General features: G+C 37.2%; 1 protein-coding gene across 1 annotated transcript in view; it reads right to left on the reverse strand.

Annotated features, from left to right (window-relative positions):
• Positions 1–20,971, reverse strand: part of LOC115224495 — a 164,295-nt gene that overhangs the window by 11,184 nt on the left and 132,140 nt on the right. Inside the window, exons 3-4 of the mRNA XM_029795405.2 lie at positions 4,811–4,864; positions 185–323 (exon numbers count right to left, since the gene is read on the reverse strand). Of these exons, the coding sequence (XP_029651265.2) occupies positions 185–323; positions 4,811–4,864 (193 nt within the window). The remainder of the gene's footprint in view (positions 1–184; positions 324–4,810; positions 4,865–20,971) is intronic.

A 20,971-nucleotide genomic window follows, 5' to 3' on the forward strand; every position in this document is an offset into this window, starting at 1 on the left:
AAAGAATAAGTCCCGGTGTCGATTTGCTCGACTAAAGGCGGTGCTCCAGCATGGCCGCAGTCAAATGACTGAAACAAGTAAAAGGGTAAAAGAGTAGAGAGCATTAACAACAACAACAACAACAACAATAACAACAACAACGATGACAACAGTAACAACAACAATATTATGGTTGTCCACTTACTGTTGACTATTCGAACGACGCGCCAAGGAAGCAACAAAACCAGAATAGTACTTGCATCTTTACCCGTCTCGTACCATTGACTATCCAGGAATACAAAATCCAGCGCGAAAGAAGCGATCACAATAAATGCATCAAAAACCTGCAATAATAATAATAATAATAATAGTAGTCATAATAATAATAATAATAATAATAATAATAATAATAATAATAATGATAATAATAATGATAATAATAATCATAATAATCATAATAATAATAATGATAATAATAATAATAATAATAATGATAATAAATAATAATAATAATAATAATAATAATAATAATAATAATAATAATAATAATAATCATAATAATAACAACATCCGTCCATGAATTTATTTATTTATACATTTTTAAATACATATTTTATCTGTGAATTTGCGTGTGTAATCTGGGAATGCATACAATGAGCTTCTCTGCCCTAGGTGTATGGAAAAAGCTCGGCGAGAAAAGGAAGAAAATTTGAAGAAAGAAGGAAAAAACATAATAATAATAATAATAATGATGATGATGATGATGATGATGATGATTATGACGATGATGATGATGATGATGATGGTGGTGGTGGTGGTGGTGGCGGTGATGATGAGAAATAGATACAATTTTTAGGCACAGAGTTTTGATAAAGGAAATTTTGAGTTCTACTAAATTTTTATAAACATGTCTTAATACTAATTCCTATGAAAACATATCTTTATCGTTTTTTGAAAACTTACTGAAATCTTAAATATTTTTTGAAGAACATACAATGATTAAAATATAAGAAGATCCTGGAGCTAATCAGCTGAAAAATATCTGAAAGCCAAGAAGTTATATAGGAGTGGTCGGAAACGTGTGTGGACATGCACTCTTGGGAAACAATAGTTATTCATGGAAAAATTTGGTTGAAATGAGAAACATTTTGTATTCCATAAATATGACATGCAAAATAAATATTAAAACTAACATGGCAGTCCAGATAAATAGGACGAATGCTGCCGTTGATTAACTCCAAGAGGCCATCGCCTCTAGCTAGCTATGTGACATATAGCTATGTGTGTCACATAGCTAGCTAGAGGCGATGGCCTCTGGGAGCTAATCAACGGCGGCATACGGCCTATTTATCTGGACTTTCCATGTTAGCTTGGCGATAACTATTAATATCCAGTGTCGCTGCAGTAGTCTCCTTTAGAGAGAATTAGAAATAATGGTATTTCTATTTAAAAATTAAAACATATTACAGAAATTAGAAATAGCCAATTTGTGCAATTTATCTGTGACAGGATAAGGAATTCGAGTTCAAACAACTTTTATTGCATGTGAGTGTGGTCTCTGTCAGAGCTGAAGATAGCTAATAGAGTTTTTTTTTTATTTTGCTTTTATCAGAAAATAACCAAAATCTTGCAGAATTCATTCCTGCTGAGAATTGGATTTTCAGTAATGTAATTTGTTAGACATGTTTGAGAAGGTTAATGAACTTAATAGTTTTCTACAAGGAGAAAAGATACACATCTTCACTTTGTAAGGTAAAACTGACGTGTTTATGGAAAAAAAGAAAACTACAAAAAAACCCCTGAACCTATGGAGACTTAATACAAAATGATGAATTTTAAATATTTATATCTACTGATGTCTGAAAGTTTGAAAATAATTTCACTATTAATTCGTTTAAGTAGATCATAATCACACTTTTGGTATACAAAGAAAATAGATTTGCAAATATTTTCTGCCAAACATAGATATTTGAAAATTAGATTAGGTCTAAATCCTATTCATTGAAGCAATAAAAACAGGTAAAACATTTTTCTCTTGGGAAGAATTTACAGATTTGTCATGGCATCAAGACCCAAATCTAATTTCCAAAAACTAATTTCAGCATTTTTTTTTTCTGTTTTTTTTTTCTTTCTGTTTTTCTTATTTTGCTGACTGTGACTTTGAAATCAAAATTTCCAGAATCGCTTGAATGGCAGCGCTTCAACCATTTGTTCCACATATCTGTATGAATTTGAACGTTAACAGGAATAAAAACAAAATAACCAATCAAATACGAACGTCACTGATAAATATAAACCCTCAACTTGATGTATTTTGCCAAAACAAACAAGCAAACCTACTACAACCATTCAAGATATAAAAAAATTTGTTATCACTAGTTTTGTGTAGTCTTATCTTGTATCTGCATTGCTCAATATTTTGTGAGTTTCTGCCCGTTGTTGGTAATTTTTTTGCTTAATATAATCACATGAGGGTTATATTTCTTTTACCCTTTTGACTTTTATAACACAGAAAAAGGATCGCCAGAAAATTTATGATTGTTTAATAAATATATATTATTTAGAAGGCGGCGGGCTGGCAGAATCGTTAGTATGCCGGGGAAAATGCTTAGCAGAATAATAATAATAATAATAATAATAATAATAATAATAATAATAATAATAATAACAATAACCTCCCACAAAAATACATTTATAGTATGTATATTTATGACGTGGAGGCGCAATGGCCCAGTGGTTAGGGCAGCGGACTCGCGGTCGCAGGATCGCGGTTTCGATTCCCAGACCGGGCGTTGTGAGTGTTTATTGAGCGAAAAAGCTCCACGAGGGTCCGGCAGGGGGTGGTACTCTTTCACCACTGTTTCTCTCTCTCTTTCTTCTGTTGGCCTGCTCGCTTAGCCAGCGGAGTGGCGTCATCCAAGGCTAAAACAATGCGAACGCATTGTGACCAGCGATGTGTAGCAACATCTGATGGTCTGGTCGGTCACTTGATCACGTGATATTTATGACACAGTACAAACAAGTCTGTACAAAAGGCTTTGAGCGGTAGAAGTTACAGGCTCGGTTCAATGTGGAGCTTTTGAAATTTAATTTAACTCGTACCAAAGTATATCTGGTCGTGGGTAACACGCTAAAGAAAAGGATTCTCTCTTGGTTGTCTTGATCTTGAAGACACACCATGTTCAATGGGGATTCAGTCATCCCTAGTAGCTTAAATAATACATGTAGTAGTAGTAGTAGTACTAGTAGTCGGTGGTGTTGTTTTATCTCACGGCAGACTGACCGATTAGACATTATAATCGGTCGAATGCTTTTTAACTGTTATATATTGATTTCTGCTTATCTAAAGTGCAAATGGAACTACGACAGTCAAGTGTGTCCAACAGATTTGAGGAAGGTCTAACGGCTATTTCTAACATGCTCAACAGATATGTGGAGGTACAAAAGAGAGAGAGAGAGAGAGAGAGAGAGAGAGAGAGAGAGAGAGAGAGAGATAGGTAGGTAGAGAAGAGAAGTGAAAGAGAGATTGAAGAGATGAAGGCGGCGAGCTGGCAGAAACGGGCGAAATGCGTAGCCGTATTTCGTCTGCCGTTACGTTCTGAGTTCAAATTCCGCCGAGGTCGACTTTGCCTTTCATCCTTTCGGGGTCGATAAATTAAGTACCAGTTACGCACTGGGGTCGATGTAATCGACTTAATCCGTTTGTCTGTCCTTGTTTGTCCCCTCTATGTTTAGCCCCTCGTGGGCAATAAAGAAATAAGAAAGAGAGATTGAGAGAAGAAAAGAAGAGAGGAGAAAAGAGGAAAATAGAGATCTAGAGAAAGAGAGGAGTAGCGAGGGTGAGTTGTTTGTTGTTTTTGTTAAACTCGAGATCAATTTTGATCGAAAACATCTATGATAAAAAAAACAAACAATGCAGCCATAGTATTCGTATCTTTTGTTAGATATTTATGTTCATCATATTTAGTACTAAATAATGTTTTTTTTTTTCTGCTTTGAAAAAACGGTTGGATGATTCGAAGCTGTGTATTTATAGCTGGTTGAGAGGGGTTACATACAAGGTCGCTGGGAAGTAGAGGCTGAGAAACTGAGAGAGCAAACAGTGTGAGGTGGTGTCTTCTTCTTCTTCTTCTTCTCTTCTTCTTCTTCTTCTTCTTCTTCTTCTTCTTCTTCTTCTTCCCCTTCTTCTTCCAATCAGGACTCACGCCATTAGCCACAAAGAATAATCTCTAATTCGAGCCTACTCTAAGCTACTAAGAATGCATGTGGCAACTTGAAGATCCACCCACCACACGCGATAAGCTGGTGGTTGCACGGGTGCGAAAGCTACATTGTTATCCTCATTCCGTAAACGGTGGCTTTTAACGGGTGGAGAGCTGAACCATCCTGGGGTACAAAGGATTCGCAATCTTGACTAGGGTCTGGAAGTTTACCACACCATAGTGGGTTACACCACGGTTCCTCTGCTTTGTGGCAGAAGTAGGAAGAAAGAGCGAGAGAAAGTTGTGGTGAAAGAGTACAGCGGGGTTCACCACCCCTGCCCCGCCGCAGCCTCGTGGAGCATAGGTGTTTTTGCTTAATAAACACTCAGAATGCCCGGTCTGGGAATCGAAACCGCATTCTTACGACCGCGTGTCCGCTGCCCTAACCACTGGGCCATTGCGCCTCCCCTGAGGTGGTGTTGGAGGGAGGGTGCGAGAGAAAAAACCGAAGAGGAAGGTGACAGGGAGAAGGGGAGAGAGAGAGAAACAAGGAAAGAAAAACGAGTGGAAGTGTTTCATCAAAACGTTAAACATTTTAAAATTGTAATGAGGGGAAATTAAATACCTACCTCAAACTTCTTTTTGAAAAACTTCACTCTCATGCAACACAGTTTAACAAATGTCTGCAAAGGGAGAGAAAAGAGAAACATTAGACATCGATGAGAAAGTCTGAAAATCGAAAATAATTGGGTTAGATATTTGAAGTAAGATAATAAACATTTATGTATTCTCCGATAAATAAGTACTGCTGCAATAAATATATTCTTATCTTTTATATCAATGTCTAATCATTGCTATAAACCATTTCCCAGATTCCTCTTCTCCAGATCTGGTGTCTGTTTCTTAGAGTTGCGAAGTTTGATAATGCTGTAGTATCCTAGCCATAAACACAATGAAACAATTACATAGAGAATAATTCGAACTTGTACACAATCTATGAATCGCTACTATGTTTTTAAACGTGTTAGTAATGTATACGTACATACATACATACATACATACCTGCATACATAATACATACACACGTATACATATATATGTGTGTGTGTGTATTATATAAATAAATAAATAAATAAATATATATATATATATATATATATAATATATATATATATATAATATAATAAATAATAAAATATATGCATATATACATACATATATGTACATACTTACATCTACATGTATATATACATGCATATATATATTATATATATATATATATATATATGTGTGTGAGTACAGGACACCACAAATAAACGTAGAACACAACGAGAGATGAAAACATAAAATCAAACAAGGAAACGGACTTTTTTTAAACAATGAAAAAACAGAGTACAGGACAAACAATATTATTATATGACCGAACGCACGCGTTATTTCTCTTCTCCAAGTTTTTATATATACATATAGATAGACAGGCAGAGAAGAGAATGAGAAAGAGAAAGACAGAGAGATTGTGTGAAGAAAAAAGAAGGAGAAAAATAGAGGAAATAGAGATATAGAGGAGAACTAGGCCTGGAGAACGTGGCTGCGTAGAAACAATTGTAGTGATTGAAAATAAATGTCGAACCGTACTCCATCTCGTTGACTTCAAATTTTTTTCAATTATCTACTCACACACGATAGAAGCCCCAATGCAAACCTGAAAGTAGTTATACTACTACTACTACTACTACTACTACTACTACTACTGCTGCTGCTGCTGCTGCTGCTGCTGCTGGATAGCAGAAGGTGAAATCTGAAGGTGGACGAACTTTATACTGTACTCTATATATGGTATATTCTTAACAGAATATACCATCACACACACACACACACACACACACACACACACACACACACCACACACACACACACACACACACTGACACATACAGACACACATATTCACACTCTTTTACTCGTTTACTTGTTTCAGTCATTTGACTGCGGCCATGCTGGAGCACCGCCTTTAGTCGAGCAAATCGACCCCAGGACTTATTCTTTGTAAGCCTAGTACTTATACTGTCGGCCCCTTTTGCCGAACTGCTAAGTTACGGGTACGTAAACACACCAGCATCGGTTGTCAAGCGATGTTGGTGGACAAACACAGACACACATATATACACACACATACATATATATACATATACATATATACGACGGGCTTCTTTCAGTTTCCGTCTACCAAATCCACTCACTAGGCTTTGGTCGGCCCGAGACTATAGTAGAAGACCCTTGCCCAAGGTGCCATGCAGTGGGACTGAACCCGGAGCCATGTAGTTCGTAAGCAAGCTACTTACCACACAGCCACTCCTACGCCTATGAGCGATTTCAACGCAAAGGTAGGAATTAAACGACAGGAAGAGAAATATAGTGGTAATTTTGGATCAGGAACGAGAAGCAAAACCGGAGAACGTTTGGTTACCATACAAAAACAAGAAGAATTTAAGTTGGGAACAGCCTATTCAGGAAGCTACCTGGGGGTGGGGGGTGGATATGGATAGCCGTAAACGCTCGACATAAAAATAAAATTGATAACATCCTACTCGATAAACAACGCATACTGTAAGACATCTCAGTAGTCGCGTCATTCAACATAGGCAGAGATCACCGCATGCTATGAGCAAAGATCGCGATCAATGAAATCAGAGAGACAAAAGGCCTTTGATGTGAACCAGTTGCAGGAAGCTATCAAGAAAGAAATTTGGAGTTAACTTTGAAGAGCTCGATGAGAACTACAATTTGCTGATCCAGAAAATCAAAATCTTCAAATGGAAAACAAGAACTGCAATCGGGCAGGATTTTGAAGGGAGAATTTCGGAGGAGACGGAGAAAATGCTAGAGATGCGGAAAACGATGAAATTGAACATGAAAGATCTCCTCGAATATTCCGTTCTCTGTAAAGTGATCAGACAACAATCTAGGAAATGACTTCTAGAATTACAGATTAAAGAATCTAATTCAAGCTGTTGAGAAATGAAGCCTAAAAAGATGCAAGAGGGGCTGGCACTCTATAGGTCAGTGGTGACGGAACTTAAAAACAAGGATGGGTTCACGGTGACTGACAAAGCGAGGTGGAAGAGGTGTGCAAAACCTTTTACACTAACCTTTTAAAATCGTCAGTGAAACTCGATTCTCCACCGCCACAAACATTGGAAGGAGTGCTACCTATTCTACCTATTCAAATGACCCCATACACACTTGAAACCTTTGTTTCTTGTTGAGCATAGATCATCAATGACTATTTTGCTACTGTTCTCGACATTGAGCTCCCTTCCTGACTTCTCTAGTAGGATCTTTGCTTTTTCAGCTCTATCCCAGGACCCTGCCTCCAACTATTTTTAGGGAATTATGTTTCCCTGTGCCACGGCCTTCCTCTATCCAGTTTTGTTGGCTTTTAATTGTTATTAATATTTCTGTAACTTTGTTTTTCCTAATGAAACTGAAAATGTCTTCAAACTAATGAAGACAAAGTTCCAGGGAAAGATGGGATCACAACAGAAATGTTAAGATGCAGAGGTGAAAAGCTGTGGAAAATCCTCTTTCTATCCTTCAATCACTGTCTGAAGTAAAGTAAAATACCCTCACCGTGGAAGGAGTTATATATCATCTTACTTCATAAGAAGGATGATAAAGAACATTTAAAAAGATATACCTCTTGTCTCACCTCCATAAGCTGTTTACAAAGGTCATAGTCACCAGACTATCAAAACACCTCGACTACCTACATCCGAGAGAGCGAGCAGATTTCTATAGGAACTTATTCACTCTAACATGGTTCGAAGAACGAGCGAATGAATACAAATTTTCTCAATGTGTGGCTTTTGTTGATTACGAAAAGGCCTTGAATAGCGTCTAAATGAATGCGATGTTGAAATCCAAGAAAATGAAAGTAGTTTAGACACAATACATATAAGTCGGCTCACAGACATACACATACTATATCTGCAAGATTACCATGTGCGTCACATGATATATATATATATCAATTTTTTATATTGAATGCATATCACCACTATGAACTATTTTTTATATTGAATGCATGTCACCACTATGAACTACTACATCATACTATTTAAACATATAGCATGAACTCACTTCACTATATATGAACTTTTGATGTCTGACTCTATTGTATATTATATATGAATTTTTTATATTTGATAGCATGAACTATCTTTTTTATATATAATTTTTTTTGATAAGGTTCATCATTTCAAGAACCGAAACATGTTAAATAAATAATGTATATATAAAAATTAAAAATTTGTCTAATATAGCAGCATTTTCGAACTTCATTTTTTACAAATATATACCCACTCGTATACGAGCTATCTTATTATAAATATATATATATATATATATATATATATATATATATATATATATATATATATATATATATATATATATATAGTTAATCCAAACAAGAAAGCACAAAAAAAACACAACAACGCGAGGACGTGGAACAAATATAATATTATTGGACGCTCAGGAAAGAAGGAAAGAAGGAGGGTTTAACGTTTCGAGCGGAGCTCTTCGTCGGAAACATAGGAGAAGGAAAGATCCAGAGAAGGGAAGACAGAGGAAAAAAAATCGCCATCGGTACACACGCGGTCACATTTATATATATATATATATATATCTTGTGACGCGCATGGTAATCTTGGAGGGAAAATACGAATTCATTCGTCTACAAAGATTTGGATGTGCTGACTATATGCAGTTATTCCCGATGGCGCGGGATCGGAATGCAAAGGGTAGATTCATAGCATTTCCTAATTTATAAATTATCGAATTATTGCGCTGATGACGGGAATGAATTTGTATAATTGTAACTCAGAAACGCGTCCATAATTAATCGAAGCCTGTTTGATTTCGTTATTTTTCTTCTTTTGTCTATGTGAGTTACAAGTATTGTCATCTGTGGAGTAATATCTGTAGTTAAAAGAAATAAGCTGTCTTTGGCTGCTATTTCTAAATTTTCGGTTTGTGGTTAAGCAACTTGTTGCTTAACTATTAATTATATACATACATACATACATACATACATACATACATACATACATACATATATATATATATATATATATATATATGTAGGTCCCGGGTTGAGTCGGGGTTAACCACAGTAAATAAGGTACTCAATACATAGCAGAGTAAATTAATTTATTTTATAGAAGGAGCTTCTACAGGACTAGAACTGTTTCATTCAAATGAAATCTTCAGGAAGCTTCCTGAAGATTTCATTTGAATGAAACAGTTCTAGTCCTGTAGAAGCTCCTTCTATAAAATATTATATACATATATATATATATATATATATACATAGGCGTATTTTGGGATATATGTATGCGCAAAATAGCCGCTAAGAGTTAAGACCATGTCATCCTTTTTAGTATGCTGTCTGGCCCACTTGCGTCACATTACGATGGTCGGATAGCCATCAAAAGATTTATTACCAAATGCTTATCAACGTATATGAGACATCGGGTGCGTGTATGTGTGTGTGTGTGTGTAAATGACTAACAGTGTGATGGTATCGATACACTTAATACTTTATTTTACTTTATTCTATGTTTTTTTTCCTTATTCTTTGTATTTTTCTTATTTTTCTTAATTACTTCCTGTCTGTATCTATAGTTTCGCAACTAAAGCTGTTCCTAGTGATTTCTTCTCAGGACATATTCTTTGTAAGCCTACTACTTATTCCATCGGTCTCTTTTGCCGAACCGCTAAGTTACGGGGATGTAAACACACTAGCATAGGTTGTCAAGCGATGTAGGGAGGGGGAACAAACAGACACACAAACATATACACACACATACATACACACACACATATATATATATATATATATATATATACATATATAGACGGGCTTCTTTCAGTTTCCGTCTACCAAATCCAGTCACAAGGTTTTGGTCAGCCCGAGGCTATAGTAGAAGACACTTGCCCAAGGTGCCACGCAGTGGGACTGAACCCGGAACAATGTGGTTGGTAAGCAAACTACTTACCACACAGCCACTCCGGGGAATTTCTTTTTTTTTTTTACTTCTTTTTTGGTTAGAAACATCAAACCGCATCGAAATTCCTATTTCTTGCTACTTACGATTCGAGCCCTCGGTTCGACTCCAGGCATCTTCCCTGGTCTTCGTGTTTGTATATTATTATTCCGCCGCTTTCTTCCAGAACTGACTTGGGGATATGCTAGGAGACCACTCGTCTAGATTTTTAACTCGAGTTGCCTCCCTTATCATATTTATTTCGTCCGATAGCTCGATTATTTCGGAGTTACGTTTATCTCTCGAGAAGCGGCTTGCCAAAAACTGGCTTTGTGTTAGGAAATTCTTTGTTTTCGCTTTCAGTAGCGACAATATTAGTAATGGTTTTATGACTGCTTCTAGTGGTTGCTGCTGACATAATAGCAGCGAAGAAGGCGGTGGTGATGGTGGTAATAGTGACGCTGGTGGTAGCGGTAGTTGTAACGATGGTTCATTGTCTCCACACACTGTTTTGATGTCTTGTTAGGACTCACGCCATTAGCCGCAAAGAGTAATCTCTAATTCGAGCCTACTTTAAGCTACTAAGAGTGCATGTGGCAACTTGAAGAACCACCCACCACACGCGATAGGCTGGCGGTTGCACGGGCGCGAAAGCTACGTTGTTATCCTCATTCTGTAAACGGTGGCGTTTTAACGGGTGGAGAGCTGAACTATCCTGGGGTACAGAGGATTCGCCATCTAGACTAGGATCTGAAAGGTTACTACACCATAGTGTGTTACACCATGGTTCCTCTTAACAAAGAACACTGCTTGTATTTCTATTCCTGTCCCGTCCCCTTATATTTTGACGAAAGAAAACTCTCTGAAACGTCGACGTTTGTTTTACTGCACAGCATTAAATTCATTGGCTCCGTGCCTTGTTCATTATGCTTTTCAATAGTTTCTTTATCGTTGTTGCTCGCTCCCTACCTGGATATAAATTAATTATCAGGATATCAGCATTTACATTTACCCTTAGAAATACAAAGTACCTTTTTTTAAAAATCATAATCATTTACATTACATCAGTGGAAATATATGTCAGACAACTTTGATCAGGGTCTAAAATGAATTAAATGTATGTATGTATGTATGTATGTATGTATGTATGTATGTATGTATGTATGTATGTATGTATGTATGTATCTATCTATCGATCTATCTATATATATATATATATATATATGTATTTATCTCTCTCTCTCTCTCTCTCTCTTGCTAAACCCTTAATTACTTAGTATTACTTAAACCTTCCTCGAATGGGGCTTTTACATGCCGAAATCTACTTGGTGAAATTAATGATTACTCCAAATTAATTGATTTCACCCTATATTATATATATATTATATATATATATATATATATATATATATAACTGGTTTAATGACATTCTATGGAGTGGGTATTTTATACATAGAAAGACCAAGAATAAACATCCACACTCTTGTTAGAAATAGATAGAAGTAGAGAATATAAGTAGAAGTCGTTGCTGTTGTTGTTTAACCCCAGGTCAGTTCTGATGCAGTAGACAAATGAACATAGATTTCTTCCAGCTGTGACTGTTTTGTAAAACTCATATACACTGTATCTCCGACTCCGATATCCGTGTATCCTCGATTTAAACGGTAATGCGTTATTTGACGGAGACATCACTACTATTTCTACAAGGTCGAGAGAGAGAGAGAGAGAGAGAGAGAGAGAGAGAGAGAGAGAGAGAGTAAAAGATCTCTCGACCTTCTAGGTGTAGAAATAGTGGTAGAAGCATCTGTAATACAAGACAACAGCAGCAGCAACATCATCATCATCATCATCATCATCAGCAGCAGCAGCAGCAGTAGTAGTGGTAGTGCTAGTGCTAGTGGTGGTAGTAGTAGTAGTAGTAGTAGTGGCGGTGGTGGTGGTGGTGGTGGTGGTGGTGGTAGTGGTGGTGGTGGTGGTGGTAGTAGTAGTAGTAGTAGTAGTAGTAGTGGTGGTGGTGGTGGTGGTAGTAGTAGTAGTAATAGTAGTAGTAGTAGTGGTAGTAGTAGTAGTGGTGGTAGTAGTAGTAGTAGTAGTAGTGGTGGTGGTAGTGGTGGTAGTGGTGGTTGTAGTGGTGGTGGTAGTAGTAGTAGTAGTAGTAGTGGTAACTTTGTTTTAAAAAAGATGGTAGAGGGTCATTTGAAGGTGAAATAGGCATTATTTCTAGCAGCTAAATTGACCGTATAGACTGCAGAAGCTCACACTTGTCGGCACAAATATTAAGCATGTGTATGTATGTATGTGTGTGTGTGTGTGTGTGTGTGTCTGTGTGTGTGTGTATGTGTATGTGAGAGAGAGAGAGAGGGAAAGAAGGAGAGGGGGAGAGTGTGTGTGTATGAGAGAGAGAGAGAGTGTTTGTGTGTGAGAGAGAGAAATTGTGTGTGTGTGTATGTGCACACATACACGGAATTACACACTACCGTTTTAAAAAGGAAGGTCACATTGGATAAAGTAGATTGGAGTAAAAAAAAATGCTAGAAAAAGATGGAATAGTCATGGCTGGAAAGTGCACGATTATAGGGCCATCTCGTCGGGACCGGCAGAATGGGAGTTAAACACCAACGACAACAAAAGCAAACTTCGCTGATAAATAGATTTATATAAAAGGCGAAAACACAAAAATAAGAGTGCATTAAAGGGAGACAACTTGTTATCTCTTCTCATGGAACCAAATGCATACATTATTGGGATAATGTCGCACCATCGAATTACTAGGTAAATGGATTAGCCACCGATCCCACGAAATAAGACATGCTGATTCCCGTTCTCATTACCTTTATTGAAGGTCAGTGACGCCCAGTTTTAAAACAATAGAAGAGGACATAGTAGGCGAGAGATCTCGGTAATTTCAATCAAAGTAACAATAGATGTGTATGTCAATATGAGTCTATATATGTAAGTATAAGCATGCTGTGTGTGAGTGTGTGTTTATACACACATACTCAAGCAAGCGTACATAGAGACACACATACACACATATATATATATGTTTGTACGTATATAATACACAGACAGACACACAAGTACTTTCGCACAGTATAAGCACACATTCATAGAGACAGGCGCATATGTGCACGCACGCATATCTGAGCATAAGACGGACACACAGACAAATAAAACGCTCATTGAAAGAGGTGAATATGGGGGAAAGAGAGGGAGAGAGACAGACAGAAGCAGAGAGAGAGAGAAAAGGAGAGAGAGAGAAAGAAAGAGAGAGTGAGAGAAGGAGAAGGAGAGAGACAGACAGAAACAGAGAGAGAGAGAAAGAGAGATAGAGAGAAAGAGAGAGTGAGAGAAAGAGAGGGAGAGAGAGATGGCTAACAGATTTTAAAATTATCTAGGAGACATATACAACTCCAACGTTGGTCGCTTGTACCAGAGAACGATACAACGTTGCTCCGGCATGACCACACTCTTCCAGTATGACAACATTGTTTTAACCTTAAAAGAAGCAATACACAGAAGAAGAAACTATTACAAATCTCTTGGAGACAAATAGCAGAGCACTTTAAGCCTTATAGGAAGACAGTGACATTGCGAATTCTGTTAGACAATACTAACCACAACTAATGTTCTTGTAGGAGTCAGAATACCCTTAGCAATTTTAAAGAACACTGTCACACTATCAGCTATATTAGAAGACCACAACAAACAGTTCACGTCATTAATTAAAATGTAATCTTCTAATAGGGTTAATTACGGTGAACTTATGTTAAAGGCGCATGGGTGGCTGTGTGGTAAGGAGCTTGCTTTCCAACCACATGGTTTGGGGTTCAGTTCCACTGCATGGTATCTTGGACAGGTGTCGTTTATAGCCTCGGGCCGACCAAGATGATTTGTGAGAGGATTTGGTGGACGGAAACTAAAACAAGCCCGTCGTATATCTATATATATATATATCTATATATATATATATATAATATATATATATATAATATATATATATATAATATATATATATATATATATAATATATATATCAAGGTATGACCACTAAGTGGACATCCAATATGCTAGAAGATCGGTGAATTTTTAGATTTTCTATATGCTAGGCTACTGGTTTTAAATTGATGTTAATTAAATTAATATTCATTTATCACCCTCATTGTTAAATATATATATATATATATATCTATATATATATATATATATATATATATATATATATATATATGTGTGTGTGTGTGTGTGTGTGTGTCTGTGCTTGTCGCTACCACCATCACCGCCTCTTGACAACTGGTACTGATGTGTTTACGCCCCTTTAGCTTAGCTTAGCCGTTCAGCAAAATGTGATCGATAGAATAATTACAAGGCTCAAAACAAAAATAAGTATAGGGATCGATACATTCGACTAAGAATTCTTCATGATGGTGCCACAGCATGGCCACAGTCTAATGACTGAAACAAATAAAAGAATAAAAGAACAAATATCTAGATTCCAAGGAAATCTAGGGTTAGTAATGGTCTATGTTCGTAATTAGGGAGGGTAAACATACTAACAGTGACGGTCAATAAAGTAGTGACGGTCTGAATTGGTAAATATTGAGTATAAAGCAGTGATGGTGTCTCAGTGAGTGATTATAAAGAAATGACGGTTTGCATTGATAAATATTGATTCCAAATTCTGGCATAAGGCTAGCAATCTCGTGGAGCATTTAGCCCGGCGTGTTAGCGTTTCTTTCAGCTCGCTGCCATCGTGTGTTGGTAAATATTGATCATAAGGCAATTATTCTATCTAAATCAGTCATCGTAAAGAAATGAAGGCATTTATTTGTAATTGCCGAGTAGAAGTTAGTCATGATATGTTTTAGCAATTACTGAATATAACTTAGTGATGGTAACTCAGTCAAGGTTTATAAAGATATGGTAATGTATTTCCGTAATTAGTGACAATAAGATAATGATGGCATATACAAGTAATTACTAAGTAGCGATGGTTACTAAGTCAGGACTTATAAAGAGTTAATGGAAGTTCTTATTGATAATTATTAAGTACAAGGTAATGGTAACGTGTTAGTTATGAAGACGTGATGACATGCCTTGATAATTAATAAGTATAAAGTATTGACTGAATCTCAATTAGAGATTATAAAGTATTTACGACTGGTAATGATGTTTACTGAGTGTAGATTAATGATGAAGTAAGTCAGGGGTCACACTGTACAACGAAATAAAATTTTATTTTAGTTTTGTGTTTGGTCAGTAAGGGATATTTCCTATTTGCTTCTATCTAGAAATCAAAAGAATTGACTAATATTTACTTCAAACTTTGCATTCGTGACACGGACGTCAATGTTTTGAAACTGACCTATTTTCCATTACATTTCAGCGTTGAATTGCTCAAGCAGAAATAACGTTATAACAAATATTCTGCTCAATAGCTCAGATTTGCTCGTCAGTTGCTTGACCATAACCACTTGAGCATGTCCCTTAGTGACTGACGATATGTGCATCTCTGATCACGAGCGGAAGTAGTGGGGGAGCATCATAGACATATGTTGAGAGGGATTCTTTGGGGTTTGAATAAATACCAGAAATGCAATTTTTGAAGTAAATATGAGCCATTTTTCATACTTTCTAGGCGTAAACAAACAAGAAATAACAGCTGTTACCCAAGGACAAAAATCGTGTTACATAGTGTTATTAAAAGTGAGGTTTAGAAGTGATAGCATATATTGGTAAATATTGGTTTAAAATTTTGGTACAAGGCCGGTAAGTTCGAAGGAGGGGGTAAGACGATTACATTGACCTCCCACCCCCACCCAGTGCTCAACTGGTATTTATTTTATCGACCTCGAAAGGGATAAAAGGGGGAAAGTCGACGTCGACAGGATTTGAACTCAGAACGCGAAAATGGACGAAATGCCGCTAAGCATTTTGCCTGGCGCGGTAACGATTCTACCTGATCGTCGCCTTATTTATAAGTAAATATTGAATATGGCGCAGGAGTGGCTGTGTGGTAAGTAGCTTGCTTACCAACCACGTGGTTCCGGGTTCAGTTCCACTATAGCTTCGGGCCGACCAAAGCCTTGTGACTTGATTTGGTAGACGGAAACTGAAATAAGCCCGTCGTATATATGTATATGTATATATATGTGTGTGTGTTTGTATGTCTGTGTTTGTCCCCCCCGCCAACATCGCTTGACAACCGATGCTGGTGTGTTTACGTCCGTAACTTAGCGTTTCGGCAAAAGAGACCTATAGAATAAGTACTAGGCTTACAAAGAATAAGTCCTGGGGTCGATTTGCTCGACTAAATGCGGTGCTCCAGCATGGCCGCAGTCAAATGACTGAAACAAGTAAAAGAGTAAAAGAGTAAAGTGTATGAGATGTTGATGATATCCATGTTAGTAATTATAAAGTTGTGATGCTTTGTATTTTCAATTAGTGAGTCTTGCTTTGCTTTGTGCCCTTGTCTCCATAATGATATCTTAGAGGCCCTCTATTCCCTGAGGCTTTTCTGCCATACAAGGTGTCTTAGGAAATTTTTGGTCTTGTGGCGCCCATTTCTCTTCCAGTCCAATATCAGGCCGAATTATTCTAGAAACAGAGACACACAGACAGACAGAAAGAAAAAAATGAAATAAAGGAAGAATCGATCTTTTTTTTATCGAACCATGAAGGGTGAAATGCGAAGTTGATCTCAATCTTAGAGTCGAGAAAACCAGAAATATGACCGCAAAATATCTATCCGACTCTCTAACTACTAGGCCAGTTTGCCGTCTTCGTTAGCGAGTGTACGATAGTGTCGCTTTGTATTGATGATTAGTGACTATTGATTAAATGATAGACTGTGTAAACAATTAGTTTAGCATGAACTGTTATTATTCAGAATAAATTGCTTGCCGTGTTGAAAAGGTTACGCAGGGTTTTTCACCGGAAATATACTCTTTACTCTTCTACTCTTTTACTTGTTTCAGTCATTTGAATGCGGCCATGCTGGAGCACCGCCTTTAGTCGAAGAAATCGACCCCGGGACTTATTCTTTGTAAGCCCAGTACTTATTCTATCGGTCTCTTTTGCCGAACCGCTAAGTGACGGGGACGTAAACACACCAGCATCGGTTGTCAAGCAATGCCAGGGGGACAGACACAGACACACGAACATATACACACACACGTATAATATATATATACATATATACGACAGGCTTCTTTCAGTTTCCGTCTACCAAATCCACTCACAAGGCATTGGTCGGCCCGGGGCTATAGCAGAAGACACTTGCCCAAGATGCCACGCAGTGGGACTGAACCCGGAACCATGTGGTTGGTTAGCAAGCTACTTACCACACAGCCACTCCTGCGCCTATGTTTGTGTACTTTAAATAGAGTACGTCAAAGATGAGTTTACGCAGAGGTAGAGCAGTTAGTAGAGGCGAGTTTCGTAGGGGGAACCGTCTCTTGAACACAACTCTTTTCATGATTTACAAACTTCATTTATTGTGAAAATTCTTCGAAATAATTTGTGATTTGATTTCCAAATAATTATGCCGAGGAAAGTACACGGAGGTACAACAATAATAGAAGGTATTTAACTGATAATGTCAGCAAAGTATTGGGTTGTCCGGAAAGTTCGTGCCGATTTATAAAGGAAAGAAAAAGGTCAATAAATACTTGCCATTACATTTTTAATCATCCAAATATAAACCATTTTGTTGCACATTGCGTCTCCATCTTTCCTTTAACTTGAAAATACCCCCTTCCCAGAAATGAGGTGGTTTCATGGCAAACAATTCATCAAGGTATCTTTTTACGTCATTCAACGAATTGAAATTTTTACCATCAAGACTATTCTGCAGAGACCTGAATAAGTGGAAATCCGAAGGAGCAATATCTGGTGAAAATGGAAGGTGGGGTAACACATCCCAGCCGAGCTGCAGCAATTTCTGTCTGGTTCCCAAAGCATCAAGTGCCGAAAATGAACTTTCTTATCTTCCATTTTAAAGGGTTACAGAATTAACACAGGTTATAGGAACATAAATCTTCTTCCACGAAAAGATAGCTTAAACTGTGCTCTAAATGGAGGTGTAGTCAAATCCTATTTTACGAACTCAACCATGTTCTAAAATAAGTCGAAAGGTAAGCTACTATAAATCGGCACGAACTTTCCGGACAACCCAATAACTGTGAGAAATACAATAATTGTAGAAGAGCGACGTATTATCAGAAATGTAAATAATGTTGTTTAGTAAGTTGTCCTTATCAGACAGAGAATATCAATACAATTCATATCAGTATAATTCAGTAAGAATCATTTTTATAATAGTCTCGTAGGGACAGATTGTGATAACAAGAATTGGGAAAGGGAAGGAGTTGTTTATATGAAAAACTAGTTTCTGACTTCGATATGATAATATATATTTCTTTACTACCCACAAGGGGCTAAACACAGAGTGAACAAACAAGGACAGGCAAACGGATTAAGTCGATTATATCGACCCCAGTGCGTAACTGGTACTTATTTAATCGACGAGCAGAAACGTTAGCATGCCGGACGAAATGCTTAGCGGTATTTCGTCTGTCGCTACGTTCTGAGTTCAAATTCCGCCGAGATCAACTTTGCCTTTCATCCTTTAGGGGTCGATAAATTAAGTACCAGTTACGCACTGGGGTCAATATAATCGACTTGATCTGTTTGTCTGTCCTTGTTTGTCCCCTCTGTGTTTGGCCCCTTGTGGATACTAAGGAAATAGGTACTTATTTAATCGACCCCAAAAGGATGAAAGGCAAAGTCGACCTCGGCGAAATTTGAACTCAGAACGTAACGGCAGACGAAATAATGACTTCGATATGATAATATATTAAAATCAATGCCGATGGTATTGAGCTCAGAATGTAATCTTCCGAAGCAAAGCATGCTTCCTATGAAAACACATTCATTTTAATAAAACAATGAACACAGGTGCTTCCCAACCACACGGTTTCCGGTTCAGTCCTACTCTGTTCTGTGGCACCTTGGGCAAGAGTCTTCTTCCAAAGCCTCAGGCCGACCAAAGCCTTGTGAGTAGATTTGGTAGACGAAAACTGAAGCAAGCCCTTCGTCTATCTAACTATCTATCTATCTATAAATATATATATATATATATATATATATATAGAGAGAGAGAGAGATAGATAGAAGTCTGATACTCATTCTATCGGTCTCTTTATCCGAACCATTCAGTTACGGGGACGCAAACATACCAACACCGGTTGTCAAGTGGTGGTTTGGGTTCGATATATATATATATATATATATATATATATATATGTCTACGTGTGTGTTTTTTTGTGTCTGTATTCGAACCCAAACCACCACTTGACAACCGGTGTTGGTATGTTTGCGTCCCCGTAACTGAATGGTTCGGATAAAGAGACCAATAGAATGAGTATCAGACTTTAAAAAAATTTAGTGATGGGGTCGGTTTATTCAACTAAAAATTACTCGAGGCAGTGCTCCAGCTTGGTCGTAGTCTAATGACTGAATCAAGTAAAAAGTAAAAGATAAATAAACAATGGAAATCTCTTATAAATGTAACGCGCATGCACAGTCATATATAACACTGAAATAATGTATTTCTTTACTACCCACAAGGGGCTAAACACAGAGAGGACAAACAAGGACAGACAAACGGATTAAGTCGATTACATCGACCCCAGTGCGTAACTGGTACTTAATTTATCGACCCCGAAAGCATAACACTGAAATAATGGCGCACCGACATGGGTGACAAAAGAAGAGCTCTGTTCGTAGAAGAAGATAAAAGTAATGGAGGGAAAGTCAGTGATTATTGATCTATTTATATGCTAATCTTTGTTTGGCAAATTAAGTGAGATAAAAGAAGGAGAAAATCGGGTGCTGAATGAAATCAAGGTGGAAAATTACTAAGTGTTCATAAAGAAGAGTAACTTGTTGAATTGGACAGACTTCAAGAAAACATACGATAAGATATCACGCTATCGAATTTTGGAAAGTATGAAAACTCTTGAGAATCATGGGAATGTTAACAGCTGTATTTATTTTAGGGAAAGGTGGGAAAGAGACGAAATCGTACGAAGTGAAACTAAACCACGGAACCGAATTATTGGGAAATGTGAAAATCCGGAGGGTAATATTAGAGGGAGACTCACTGTCTCTAGTGCTTTTCGGGATTACATTGATTCCTTCGATTAACATACTGGGAAAATGTAATATTGATTGAATTTGCTCAAAACGTACTGAAGCTAAATCGTCTGCTGTATTTGAGTGGCCTGAAATTATGTCTGAAATGTAAAAGTTTTTTGATTTTCTTAAACGGTAGAAATATGTAGCAAGGATATTGGTATGCAGGCTTTGGATGAATACATGTACGGCGATGATTACGAAGTGGAGTCAGACGTTTAAAATTGATGGGTTAAATATGCCACAAGATGATATAAAGCATCAAGGGATCGCGCTTAATGATAAAATTATGGAAACGGAACTGTGAGAATCGCTAAAGAGTGAAAAATAAGGATTAAAAAAGGGGCTGAAACAAAACTAAAGATAGATAATATCGTCAAGGGAACTAACAACCAGTCAATATCAGTGTTGGGACTCTAAGCAACTCATTTGTTTAAAGTGGACAAAGAAGAGAGAATTATAAAAAAGAAATAGAAGAATTAGGAATCTGCATGCCGTGAAAATGCACAGAACCTTAATGATAATGTTCTTTCTACTATAAGCACA

The sequence above is a fragment of the Octopus sinensis genome, linkage group LG25 (assembly GCF_006345805.1).
Source record: "Octopus sinensis linkage group LG25, ASM634580v1, whole genome shotgun sequence".
NCBI classification, from domain to species: domain Eukaryota; kingdom Metazoa; phylum Mollusca; class Cephalopoda; order Octopoda; family Octopodidae; genus Octopus; species Octopus sinensis.